The 14,564-nt window shown below is 38.3% G+C and overlaps 1 protein-coding gene across 1 annotated transcript; it reads left to right on the plus strand.

The window, feature by feature from the left end:
- The first annotated feature begins 1,021 nt into the window (after window positions 1–1,021).
- Window positions 1,022–13,563, plus strand: LOC131899762 (odorant-binding protein-like). Its single transcript, XM_059251224.1, has 6 exons — window positions 1,022–1,102; window positions 1,548–1,687; window positions 2,150–2,220; window positions 3,366–3,476; window positions 4,557–4,658; window positions 13,463–13,563. Exons 1-6 carry the CDS (start codon window positions 1,022–1,024, stop codon window positions 13,561–13,563), a joined length of 606 nt encoding a protein of 201 aa, XP_059107207.1.
- Window positions 13,564–14,564: the final 1,001 nt, after the last annotated feature.

Consider the following 14,564-nt stretch of genomic DNA (forward strand, 5'->3'; position numbering starts at 1 on the left):
ATGGAGAAAATGTAGAGAAATCATCAGACAGAATCAGGAGAAAATTAGCAACTGACTGTAAGTTGCATAAATGGTTCAGAGACATATTTGTCAAATAACATACACTAATAACAAACAGATATAAATGTGTACATATATTTAGTATTGAAAATATAAAGTTAGAATAAGCTATGACCATTATCATGACATGATATCAACAACTGAGCCATAAAACAATGAGAATTTACATCATTAAAAAGTTTTACATTGTCGGGTGGTGGTGGTGCACACCTTTAATCTCCAGCACTGAGGAGGCAGAGGCAGGTGGATCTCTGTGAATTTAAGGCCAGCCTGGTCTACAGAGCTAGTTCCAGGACATAGGGCTGTTACACAGGGAAATCCTGTCTCGAAAAACAAACAAACAAACAAACAAACAAACAAAAATTTTCACATTGTTGATGAGAATATCAAGTTATAAAAATGTTTCATATCAGGAATCAAAATTGTAAATTTTTGCCCAGGAGATAAAACAGCACACTTCTTCACGAAGGCTTTTACATGAACATTCTAACATTACAGAATGTTCCAGAAATACATGTGTAGTGATATTTAATTGAATGAAAAGTGATTAATATCCATATTGTATTCAGTGGTCAAAGGGTCTGCCTGATGGAGAATTTATCATAGTTAAAAAAACAAGAGTCAAAAAACCCACATTTTCCACTTCTTCCAAATGAGAAACTTGGACTTTAGGGACATGAATGTTTGTGTTTTTTGACAGCCTTCCCACATCCACAGTGGCCAGAAAGTTCAATTTCATGGCTTAAATCAAATTGGTCTCATCAGGAAGCTATCAGAAAAACAGAATTGTTGTCCATGGCTGTTGCTGCCAACCAGGATATATCAGAATTTCACTGTGGACAATCCATCCACCACATCTCAGGCCAAAGATAAATACTATAAAAGGTGGAGAAGATTCTGGGTCTTTCCAACACCTGTCAGACTCCAAACTCTGTCAGAAGCAGGGAATCCAGGCTCTATCATGGTGAAGTTCCTGCTGCTCGCTCTTGTGTTAGGTTTGTCCTGTGCACATCATAACAATCCTGACATCACTCCCTCAGAGGTATGTGCATTTGGGGATGAAAGGGTCTGGTGTGTTTATATACACCCTGAGTTTGGTTTGAGCGTGTTCATCATACATCATAAAATATATCCCGATACCATATCCAAAACCTATCTGTAATTCAATCTGTGTTTTCCAACTCCTTACATGCTTTCAATGAGATCTGTCTACAGCGTGAAGGAAGGTTAAGATGAGAAAATTCCAGATTGGATTTTCCCTGTAGTTGATTGACACAGTGTGAACTGTATCCCAGTGTCCCAGGTTCTAGTGTGAAGGAGTGATGATGTCATCTCACGATTTACTCTCCAGGAAGAAGACATCTACATTTCACTAGGTCTACTTGTTGACTGACCTAAAATATATGTAATAATTAGGATGAATGTTGCTGAAAAAAACAGGAAATGGATTGACTAACCGACATTCAAAATGGGTCTGTGCTCCTTAGGTTGACGGGAATTGGCGCACCCTTTACATAGGTGCAGATAATGTGAAGAAGGTACTCACAGGTGGACCTTTGAGAGCTTACTTTCAGCACATGGAGTGCAGTGACGAATGCCAGACACTCACAATCACATTCAAAGTCAAGTAAGTGACATTCACCCAATGCACAGGGACAGGACTGAGAAATAGAAACATGAATGTCATTGTGAAATTTTCACTCAAATACGTGGGTTATGCATGAAAAATGGAGTTGGTCTCCTAGGTGTATTCAGAGAACAGCAGCCACAGCCTGAGTTGTGTCCTTGACTTCAGCCAGATTGGCTCTGCCATTTTCCTATGGTCTTAGAATGTTGGGTAATTCTGGTTGAAATCAGTCACAAATAGTAATGGTATGTAGACAGTTGAGGACAGAGTCTTCTCTTGGAAGCCTAGATTTACTGCCCATGCCTATCATGACCCCAGAGTTGCTGTTTCAGTCTTCAAAAATGGGTTTATTTACCCTAATCAAAAATTACTTCAAGGCAGTTAATGCTACCAACACAATAATGAAATATTAGCAATCTGGAAAGAGTAAATTTGGAAGTGAGCTTTTGATTTTTTTTTAAGGGTGGAAGGCGAGTGCCAGACACACACAGTTGTGGGAAGAAAAGAGAAAGATGACCTGTATATGACAGACTGTGAGTATGTATGTGTGTGTGTGTGTGTGTGTGTGTGTGTGTGTGTGAGAGAGAGAGAGAGAGAGAGAGAGAGAGAGAGAGAGAGAGAGAGAGAGAGAGAGAGAGAGAGAAAATGAGAATGGGCACTGTTGGCCCAGGCCTCACACCGAGGGGCCTGGATTCCAGAACAATTCCATCTGATAATTTCTGATTCAAGTTTCAAAATCCTAACTAAATTTCCAAATATTTATTGGACTATGGGAAGTTAAAGTGAATTACACACATTTCTGGAAAAAATTATTACAGACATGTCAAACTAAATCATGGGATATGAATGTCATATGGTTGACAACCATTGAAAATGACTGGGAGATCATTAAAAATATTAAAACTCATTCTCAATATTATTTCTTTTAGTTCAGATGATACGATTTTGTTGAATATGAGATTTGAAAATTTTAATATACAGAAAATACTTAAGGAGTGAATACCTCAAATCCCAAAGCTAAGAAGGGCAATATATAATATGGCAAGTTGGCAAAAAATATTGTGTTTAATTTGAATTTTGCTTAAAACCAACAAGAGTAAAAATTCAGATTCCTGTGCCTATTATTTAGGAGAAGTCTAAATGATATTCAGAACACAATATAATGATGCTCCCTGATTGCTTTCTTAAACTTTTTATTTTATGGAAAACTATACAGTGTGTTTTTTTTGTTATTGCTGTTAGGGTTTTTTTGAGGCAAGATATCTCTGTGTAGCCCCAACAGTTCTGAAACTTCCTGTGTGGACCAGCCTGGCCTTGAACTCACAGAGAGTCACCTGCCTCTGCTTACCGAGTGCTGGGATTAAAGATGTGTGCCACAACTTCTGGGCTACAGTGTGTTATTTTAATATTAGCCTGATGAGTTTTACTTTTAAATAGGCTGTGGAGACTTAATGCAATTATAGAATTTCTTATTGAAAATAGAATTTTTTCTCATAAGAGCAAGGTGGAGTCTAAAGTATCTGTCCTACTTTGTAGCTCTCATTTCCAATTTATATCATTGTGAAGGACATTTGTGATGCAATTGAAGGAATAAAAGTGTGATAGGTATGTCAAATATAATGAAAAAAAACCCCTGACAATTCTACTGAGTTCTAAATTGTTTCTGCTTTAATTGCAGACTCTGGTAAAAATTATTTTCAAGTTGTAAGGAAGGCAGATGACATCATCATCTTTCACAATGTTAATGTGGACAACAGTGGAAAGGAGACAAATGTGATTTTAGTTGCTGGTGAGTGTGGTGCCTATCATAAGGTTCCTATTGCCGGGATAAAACATCATAACCAAAAGCAAGTGGGGGAGGAAAGGGTTTATTTAACTTACACTTCCACATTGTAGCCCATCACTGAAGGAAGTCAGGACAGGAACTCAAACAGGGCAGGAACCTGGAGGCAGGAACTGACAGAGAGGCCATGAAGGGGTGCTGCTTGCATCTCATGGTTTGCTCAGCCTGCTTTCTTATAAAACCCAGGACCACCGGCCCAGGGCACACAACCACCCACAATAGGCTGGGCTTTCCTCCATCCATCACTAATTAAGAAAACATACTACAGAGTTTCCCACAGTGGGTTGGGCCCTTCCACCTCAACTGTCAATCTGGAAAATGCCCTACAAAGTTTCCCACAGACCAGTCTGATGGAGGCATTGTCTTAATTGAGGTTCCCACTTCCCATGTGATCTCAGCTGTGTTAAGTTAACCAAAAAAAATAGCTTGCTTTGTTTGATAAAGCTCTGAAAGGAGGGGCAGGGTAGAGTGGGGGCTGGGTGTTGGGAGTGGGCGTGGGTGAGTGCTGGATACAGATGGTGAGGTGAAGGGTTTGGGTGGTTGTTGATATTTGGTTCATGAACCTGTTCACCTGATTTAACTGTTCATTTCAATAATAATCAACAATTCCCAGGTATGGATTCTAGAATCTACACACAAATAAAATGGAAAGTCAGACCATGCAGACATTTAGTTCACAGGTTCCTACCATCAGGATTCCATACAGCCCCTTTTGAAAAAACATTATGCTGATGTGGAAAGCATGAATAAATGTAATCATAAACGTAATAATAATAATAAAAATAATAACATAAATAAATACTTAGTCTTCAAGGTGGGGAAGGTCATTGTTACTCACATTTTGATTCCATTAGATGTGTTCTTTTCACTTTAGAAATCTTAGGCTGAGCAGAATTGGGATGAGGGAGGGTCCAGAAGGTAGGATGTTTCCATGGGTCAGTACCAAGTGACTCATTTTAACTGGGGGCTGCTCTGAGTTACCCAGTATCTTAAGGGACACTTGGTTTTCTGTTCCATGCAATGTAGGGAAAGAAGACAGTCTGAACAAAGCACAGAAACAGGAGCTTAAGGAGCTGGCCAACAAATTCAATATTCCAAATGAGAATATCCAGCGCTTGGAGCCCACAGGTAACACCATTGTGCTTCACACAGCACATAAATGCATCTGAAAATATTCAGAACAATCATTGATTCACACTTTTAAATTTCAAAATCACTGGGAATATTAAAGGAATCTAATAATGTTTTTTATTTGTGCTTATTTTCTCCCTTTCTCAAAACAATCTTTCATAGACACTTGTCATCAATAAAGACCCTGTATGGGTAAGTACAAACAGGGCAGAAGAGCTTGCTCACTGTTTAATCTGATAGAATTCATCCTTTAGTCTATTAGTTATATATTTAATAGAAAATATATATATATACTTAAATGTGGCAAAGCTATGATTGACATTGCCATTAGTCTTCATAGCAAGACAAAAAGCAACTCTTCCCTAAAGCAAAGTGTAGATTTCTTTTATCTTGATGTAAAAGAATTTTGTGAAATTCTCAATTGCTAAAAATGAGTAATATTTGTGGAATTCAAGAGTGTATCTTGTGTTTGGAAATACTGTAAATGTAGATGAACTTTCTAGAAATCTCCTGAGACACAACCTTGCACATTCTTTCCTTTTGTGGTAGATAATCAATATTTACATAGAAAACTGTCTATCTAAAGCCCAGTACAAGGCTATGGAAGTCAGTAAGGACAAACATAAGCCTAACCCTGTGACATTTGTCATTTTTATCAAACCTTCCACTATAGTCCTCATCCATTAAATTTTTGTTTCATTTGCAATCTCAGAAAGTTCATCAGTCCCATCAGCTCATGAACAACTTATTGTTTTGTTTGTTTGTTTTGCTTTTTGCTTTTGAAGCTTCACAGATGACAGCAAGATCAGGAATATTTCCCACATCACTTTTTCCGTGAAAACAGAATCATGACAATGAAGATAACTCACCTTTCATTTTTTCTTTTCATCTTACCTATGAAGCCAGAATCTCTGAAGCAAGAATCTCTGCTTCATGGATTTTCTTCCCATCCTCCTACCACAGTACTTACTCTTCCACTGATTAAATAAATTGATTTCTCATGCATACATTTCTGTCTTCAATCAGCATGATATAATAATAACCAACAAACAAAAATATGCACTCCACTCTAACTATTAAAAAATATTCTAGTTTGGGATGACTAGTTCAGAGAAGTAATTGCCATTGCAAAAGACCTGGGTTCAGTTCCTATCAACCACATGGAAGTGCACAAACATCTGTAACTCCAGCTCCAGGGAAATCTGCACCCTCTTCTGGACTCCACAGGTACTGCATCCAACTGGTTCATATACTCATAAACAGACACAAATATTAAAAAAAAATCTTTTAAAAAATGTGATTAACCAGGCAAGGTGGTGCATGCTGTTAATTCCAGGGCTTGGGAAGCAGAGGAAGGTGTATTTCTGTGAGTTCAAGGCCATCATGGTCTATATATTGACATATATAGGACAGCCAGGCTACATAGTGAGACCTTGTCTCAAAACAAGTCAAAATGTAAATCAATAAAAATAAGATAAAACTGAACTTGTCAATAATAGAACAAGAAATAATTTTTATTGAGAACAAGTACATAATTCATTGATGTGTCTTAATTAGATGGGAAAATATTATCCACAACGTCATAAACATGATATTCAGGACATAATGTAAACTTTCTATGATATGTCTTTCAGTACATGAGGCTTGATAGCCAGGATGTCCTAAGAGCCAGAGGGGGGCACTCTTAGGAATTGAGCTGAATGTCTCTCTGATGTTTAAAAAAAGATGAAAGAACATTTTAAAACATCTGCCAAAAGTGTTATTTTTTCAGGGATATAAAGTGGAACATCAGCACCCAAAGGCATATTCTATTCTTTTGGCAGAGAGGTACAGCATTCCCTTAATGGGGGGACCTTAAAACTACTGTACCATGAACATTATGGTAGTGTTAGATATCTGAGTTTTGTCTCAGATTTAGAAAACAATAGAGAAATAAGGTGAAAGATAAAAACATAGAGGCAAGAGCTTCCACATAGATACTCACCCATGCCCATTCTCATGCTACACTTTACAGGAGGGTCTGTCCTTCCTTTTTACAAGAAAAACACTATTCTATTGTCTATCGTGCAGGAAGATACTTTGCAGGCTACCAAAAGAGAAACATAAACACCAACACAGCCACAAACCTTTTGAGCTACAATCTATCCTGCCTGCAAAATATGCTAGGGCAATGGTGGCATAGAACTTGTGTGAGTAACCAATTGATGTCTGATTTGACTTAAGACCCACTCCATGAGAGGGAAACAATACCCAACACTGCTTGGGTGTCCTAGAACCAGAGATTAGATAGCTCAGAAACATTGAGTAAAATCAAATACTCTTGGTTTTAGAAAGAAGCAATGATAAAATGACTCCTAATGATTTCTGCTTTACTCATAGTTCATTGCCTTATTCAGCCATCATCAGAGAGACTAACTCAGGCAGCACATGAGAACATATACAGAGACCTACATCTAGACATTACAAAGAGAGAGAGACTTTGGAACACACAACTCTAAACGGGATGTCTTCATCGAATCTTGGGGAGGCAGAAGGGATGGAGGCCACCAGAAGAATGAGTCTCTCTAATCAACTGACCAATTGCATATGAATTTACAGAGACTGATGCACCAAGCACAGGGCCTACACAGGTCTGCACCAGTTCCTCTGCATATATATTATAGCTTTCTGTGTAGTAATTCTATGGGATTCCTGAGTGTGTGAACGAGTGGATTTTGTAATCTTGTGCCTTCTCTTGGGGCTCTTTTCCCTCTCTTGGTTTACCTTGTCCAACTTCAATGTATTTTTTTTATTATATTTTATTTTTAGTTTTGTTGTTAAAAAAGGAGGAAAGAAAAAGAAATCATGCTATACCTTTAAAAAATGAAAACATAAATAATACAAACAAGGAATAGGTCATTGAATTTCATCAATGTTTTAAATGATTTTTCATCATTATTTTTCTAAACTGTGTATTGGAATCAAGACTCTATGAACTGCTTTGATATCAGCTTACTTTATACAAAAAAGCAGTGTTATTACCATTTTTATAGACATTTATAATTTTTTAGAGGAATTTTGTATTTCCTCTTCAGTTTCACACATTTCTTCAGTGGGATTTTTTCCCCTTTCTGCATTTGATGGGGGAGAGTTAGAAGAGATACCGGTTGGAATCCTGCATGGAGTATCTGTTAATCAGTTTGCTGTCAGTTCATAAAAACCAACAATCTCTTTTTACTCTCCCCATCAAAATAATGATATCCCCAGAAAAGTCACCTGAAAACAAGGTGAGACTATGTGTGAAGCTGGTGAACACCGTGTGAACACTGTGATATGAATTAATTTTTGAGTTCAAATAATAATGCAAACACTCAAACACAACTTCCTATGCCCTATTTTCATGTTCAAAGGTGTATCTAAAATCCATTAATGATTTGGTAATGTTTATCTGTTTATCTCAGGTAGTATATCTTCCAATTTTACCTGTTACTGAGTTGTAGAATCCACTCAGTGATGATCTTCTGCAAAAATCAAAATAGGAAGTATATGTAGTCTGAATGGTTCACATAGCACATAACTTCATCCATGTTTCCTTATGAGCAACAAAACAGAAGTCCAAATCTTTCCCCTTTTGTTTGTCAGAATACATTTCTATCACAATATATCTAAGATATTGATTTAACATCAGGAACTTTAAAGTAATTTGATTGATGAGCTCGTGGACTTATATAAAACAGTAAAGTGTTGCTCTCCTTTAAGACCTCATGTCTGAAGTAGAGTTAACATTTAGTGAAATGAGTTAGATTTGATATTGTTCAAGTAATTTTGGTGCATAAGAGGGTGTGTACTTGAGATTAATTCATTCCTGATGACTCATGATTATGTCTTTAATTCAGCTCCAATGTCATACTTGTTAAAACACCTAAGGACTGCAGTGTTACGTACTCCACAGAGGAAGTGTATATGCATTGAAAAATGAAGTTCTTTGCTAGGCAGTGGTGGCGCACGCCTTTAATCCCAGCACTCGGGAGGCAGAGCCAGGCGGATCTCTGTGAGTTCGAGGCCAGCCTGGGCTACCAAGTGAGTTCCAGGAAAAGGCGCAAAGCTACACAGAGAAACCCTGTCTCGAAAAAACCAAAAAAAAAAAAAAAAAAAAGAAAAATGAAGTTCTTTAATCATCATGATAATGTTTGAAAACACATGAGTGAATATATATCTCTGCACCAGTGCAACTTATGGAAAAGATGATGAAAACTTCATTGTTCTAAGAAGCAGACAGGAAAAAATGCTTTCTTCCGTATAAAATTGGATATATCTACCCAATGCTGCAGTCACATGTGTTTTATAGTCCAAGGTATTAAGAAACCCCACTTGAAATAAGATGGTGATTTTTTGACACAGAATACATTATAATATCAACTAGGAAGAAACAATGTTTACTTGATTAGATTTCGATATCGATTCTACTGTTTGAGTTTTCTTATTTTTAACACACCACTGTCAACCCATTCATTAATAATTGTCTCTATTGTGTGACTGTACCTGGCAATGTAATATTAGTTTTATGAAGCTATAGACTTAAGGGAACATCCTCTATCATCTGATGCAAAACACATATGTCATGTATCTTCACATACTTTCCAGACTCCAACAAAACCTATGTAGAGTCATCTTTGTAATGTACTATGGGGTAATATTCATATGAACACGAAATGAGGAAAGCTCTCTAGAAATTACATTAACTCAAGCTGGATATTTTTAGTATTCAAATTTTAAAACTTCAATATTTAACTTTAGTTAATAATTCGTTAAATGTTTTAATTATTAACAATGTTTTTATTTTTAATAAATTGAATTATATGGTGAATCACACTTATCATTGTTAGGAACATGAACATACAGTAGGATTGAACATATTTAATATAAAATTATTTCAGTTCTTTATTGCTCTTGGGGATAATACTGATGGGATTCATAGCTGATCTTTTGGTGTTGGAAGATGCAACATAGATTTGTTACACAATTGCTATATAATTAGATCATAAACTTCCACAGTAACATTTGAAATAATCTGTTTCAGAAAAATATTTGATAAGGCCTCATTTTCTATATTCAGTGAATTATATACTGGTTTGTTCCTTTGTCCTTAATTATTGATGTTTGAAATAGTTAATAATGTCAAAATCTTGGGAGTCATGACTCTGTGTATCACTCTTGTATGTGTTTAAAGAAATGTAAGTATGAGACAGGGATGTTTGGAGCTGTGACCTAGGAATCCTCAGTAATCTAACTTCTCATTTTAATCCTGTCTACACCATAGAATCTCTTCCCCAGTGTTCTTGATGACTATGTAAATACTTAAATCGGCAGTGAGATAAGGTAAACATTGTACCAAGTTTGTGAGTTCTGTCATTGTGATGATGGGAAAATAAATAAAAAGACAAAATCTCAGAGGAATGGTGTTATTATAATTTCAAAATATTACAACTACTGATGATGATGATGATGATGATAGTCAAAATCTCCCCTGAAAATGTTTCTAACAATCTTGATATGTATCTACTTAAAATGTAGAAGTTGATTCTAGAAATTTCCACTGGAAGGATTTAGGAGTGAAAACAAGTTTGTGCATGAAGCACATTATACTGAAATGGTTGAGTCTCATTTATTACACACAGACATAGTAGAAGGGTTTAATTTGTGTTTTTATTTAAACAACTGCCATATGTTGCTACTTGAACATAAGTTTACGTCATAATGCATGTCTACTGGATGGGATTTTCCAGTCTAGTTACTGATGTGATGCCATACAGTTATTCCAGCATGTGACATTGACAGTCACCTTGTAGACCAGTCTGGTCAGAGAGTTAACACTGTATGAAAGTTATTGCTACTTTTTTAATAATGACTTTTTTACTTTTTTTATACTATAATTACATCATTTGCCCCTTCCCTTTCTTCTCTCCAGCCATTCCTATAAAAGCCTGGCTCTCTTCCAAATTCATTGTCCCCATTTCTTTAACTCTGTAGATACACAGATTGTTAATATATATATGTATATTCAAAATAAATGTACATGAACAATATATATAAAAGCAATAGTCTTGTTTTTATCACACTGTAATAAATATCTGCTTTTAATTCAGTGATTGCTTAATACACATTCCTCTCAATGAATTAGAATTTCCCATGGAATCTGTTTATGGAGAGAGACATTTTATTGTCCACTACCCTCATACAGTAAACACATATTTATATATATCACTCCTATATATATATATATTTCTATAAATATATTCCTTAATATATAGGTACAATTATATTCCTATGAATGTTTTAATATATTTAGGTGTTATTCCTACAAATATATATTTATGTTATTATAAGTATATTTCTATGCTACATATTTATAAATACAAAAGTTCAACTTTATTCCTATAAATATTTATTACTTTCCCTTTTATTGAAAATAGATTCTGTTCTCATACAATATATCATTGCTGTGGGATGGTCCTTCTGTACACTGTGAATGTGTGTTGCTCTCATTAGTTGATAATAAAGCTGTTTTGGCCTATGGCAAGGCAGGATAAGGTTAGGCAGAACAATCAAACTGAGGACTCAGATGAAGAGGGGTGGAGTTGGGGGGAGAGGGGAGCCAGCTGCCCAAGAAGCAAAATGACAGAGGACTGGTAAACCACGGACCATATAACAATGCATAGATTAATAGAAATGGGTTAATTTAAATGTAATAAGCCTGAGCCATTGGCCAAGCATTTATGACTAATATAAGCCTCTCTGTAGTGATGTGGAAAATGGCTGCCAGGTATTTGGGACTGGGCGTTCAGGACAAAAAGCTCTGCCTCTCTTGACCCATCATGATTACAGTTTCCATTCCCTTTACTCCTCCCAGTCCCCTCCCCTCCATATCTACTCCCTCACTGCTTCTCATTAGTAAAGGACAGGCTTCTAGGAGATAACCAAACATGACACAATAAAATATAGTAAGACAAAGCAAGAACCATCACATCAAAGTTGGACAAGGCAAACCAACAGATGTAAAAGATCCCCACGAGAAGGCACAAAAATCAGAGACCCACTAGTTCACACACTCAGGAATCTCACAAAAATACTAAACTGAAAGCTGTAATATATATATATTCAGAAGACCTGGTGCAGACCTGTAGGCTCCGTCATGCCTCTTCAGTCTCTGTGAACTCATATGAGCTTTGCTTAGTTAATATAGAGAACTTTCTTGTCCTGGTGTCCTCCATTACCTCTGGCTCTTACATTCTTTCATCCTCTTCTTCCCTGGGGTTCCCTGAGCTCAGAGGGGAGGGGTTTGATGGAGAGATCTTATTTAGAGCTATGTGTTCCAAGTTCTCTCTCTCTGTGCAATGTCTGACTGTGGTTCACCATATCTGTTCCCATGTGCTGGAGGAGGAAGCTTCTCTGATGGTGGTGGAATAAGACACTGATAGGTGAGCATAGCAGAATATCCTTAGGAGCCATTTTATCACTACTTTTTTTTTTTCAAGACCAGTAGTATTGTATTTATCCTAGGTCTCTGTGCTATCTAGTCTCTGGTTCTTGGCTGCTCAAGCAGTGTTGGGTATGGGTTCCCTTTTGTGGAGTGAGTCTTAAGTCAAATCAGACCATGGTTTATACTCCCACAAGTTCTGTGTCACCATTGCCCAGGCACATCTTGCAGGCAGGTCAGATTGTAGATCAAAGGTTTCATGTCTGTTGGTGTTTGTGTTTCTCATTTGGTAGCCTGCAGAATAACTCCCCATACTAAAGACACCAGGATGAAGGGGTCAAAGGTTCTATGTAGGCACCAGTTAAACCTTTCCATGTTCAATGAGTTGTGTAGGCATTGTCTTCAGCAATCAGGAGCTGCTGTCGGTTTGTGGAGAACAACCTATTGTCTTGGCAACAGCCTGGGTTATTTGGAAATTTCTATGGGATTCTTTTGGCCAAAAATCCTATAAATATGTTCCTATAACATATGTATTCCTAAATATACCAGTACAATTATATCCCTGTAAATATTTTGTTGTTGGTTTAACTTTGACTCTTTGCTGTTTAGGGGGGGCCTGCCACCCAGTTCCTAAATAAACACACAGAGTCTTATTTTCACTTATAAGTGCCCAGTTGTATCTTGACTTGTTTCTAGCCAGCTTTTCTTATCTTATCCCATCTACCTTTGCCTCTGGGCTTTTTCCTTTTCTTACTTCTGTAAATCTTACTTTCACTCTTACTCTGTACTGGCTCTGTGGCTGTGTGGCTGGCCCCTAGAATCCTCCCCTCCTTGTTCTCTTGCTCTTTCTTCCTCTCCATCAGGTGTTTTAGACAGACACAATAACACAGCTTCACAGAGTTAAACAAATGCAATATAAACAAAAGCAACACACCTTAAAATAATATTCTACTACAAACACTTTTTATTTTTATTCATTTATTTATTTTTCCTGGGAAAGATCTGGTGATAATTTTTAAAAATATTTTATTTATTCGGTGTTTTCACACCCCATGTATCTTGATCCCATTCGTTCCCCATCCCTTTGCATCTGCCCTCCATCCCTGCACCTCCCCGCCAAATAAAAGAAAATTCAAGAGAAAAAACGAAGAAAACAAAATGAGAAAAATAAAAAAGGGAAGGAATAAAAAAATCTCCTCATGGAAGCTGCACTGTGACCCAGTAAGTCACGCTACATACTCCTTTGTCCATACATCTCTACTTCCAAGTGTTCATTGCAAAGAGTCATTGGTCTGGTTCGAGGCCTCTGGTCTCCACTACACTTTTGGTGCTGGGCCCCCACTAGGACTCTTCCTGGACATCCCGCTGCTGCCCTGTGTTATGGAGACCCTGAAGCTCTGGATCTTTGGGTCCGGTTCCTTCTTCACGTGCTCCAGCAGATCATAGATGACGTGGATGTTGGGACAGGCAAGTCATAACCCTGGGTCTGGGCCTGGGCAGCTGTAGGGTTGGTCCCATTTCCAGATGGCAAATGGGAAACGGGGACAGTTCTCCCGAGTGTTCCAGCTGGTGGGGGTCAGGGATGGCTCTCCCACTCTTATGACCACAGGGCTAGCTCTCTTACCTGCCTCCCATATTGATGGGTGAGGCGACAGCGGGGGGCAGGGAGGAGGGCACCTCTCCCTGCCTCTGTTGCCACAGACAGATGGGTAATGGAGACTTGTCTCCCATGGTCACAGCTTCCGGGCTGGCTCTCCTACACCTGTGCTACCAGTGTTGGCTCAGTGGTGCTGCCCTGGCGAGGTGCAGGGCCTGCCCTCCCGAGTGTTGCAACTGGTGGGGGACAGCTATCCTGCACTTGTGACCACAGAGCCAGCTCTCCCACTGCCCCAGTTGTTGATGAGCAGGGGTTGGGGTGGGGGGTTGGAGGAATGGCATCTCTCACAATATTGCTGTGTGGTAGGTGAGGGGTGGGGCTAGTTCTCCCACACTTTCGTCCTCAGGGTTGGTTCACTTGTGCTCTCATTAACAAGATGATCTCTGCTGTGCTCCCCAGACAAAGCACACGGCTCTCTTTCGCATGTGTTGCTACTGGTCAAGGGTTCAGCTCCCTCACCATCTCAGCCTACTCCCTTCCTCTCTCATCTCTTGAGATTTGCCTCTGTCCACAGGACCTGAACCATACTCTCTCTCTCTCCCGTAAAACACCATACCATACTTCTGCTCACTCTAAAAACTGTTTTCTGGCTGGTGCTGCAAGGTGACAGGTGGGGCTATGTTTTCTCTTTGGCCGGGGTGGGCAGTCCCAGGCCTGTGTGTATGTCACACTGTCTCACTCAGGTCGCCGTGATGCAGGCTGGTCCATGCTTCCTCATCAATGGAAAACATTATTGTGCCCAATTGCCCAGAGCTGGGCTCATGATTGGTGCGTTCAGCTGCGTTCAGTC

This window comes from Peromyscus eremicus, chromosome X, assembly GCF_949786415.1.
Source record: "Peromyscus eremicus chromosome X, PerEre_H2_v1, whole genome shotgun sequence".
Lineage (NCBI taxonomy): Eukaryota > Metazoa > Chordata > Mammalia > Rodentia > Cricetidae > Peromyscus > Peromyscus eremicus.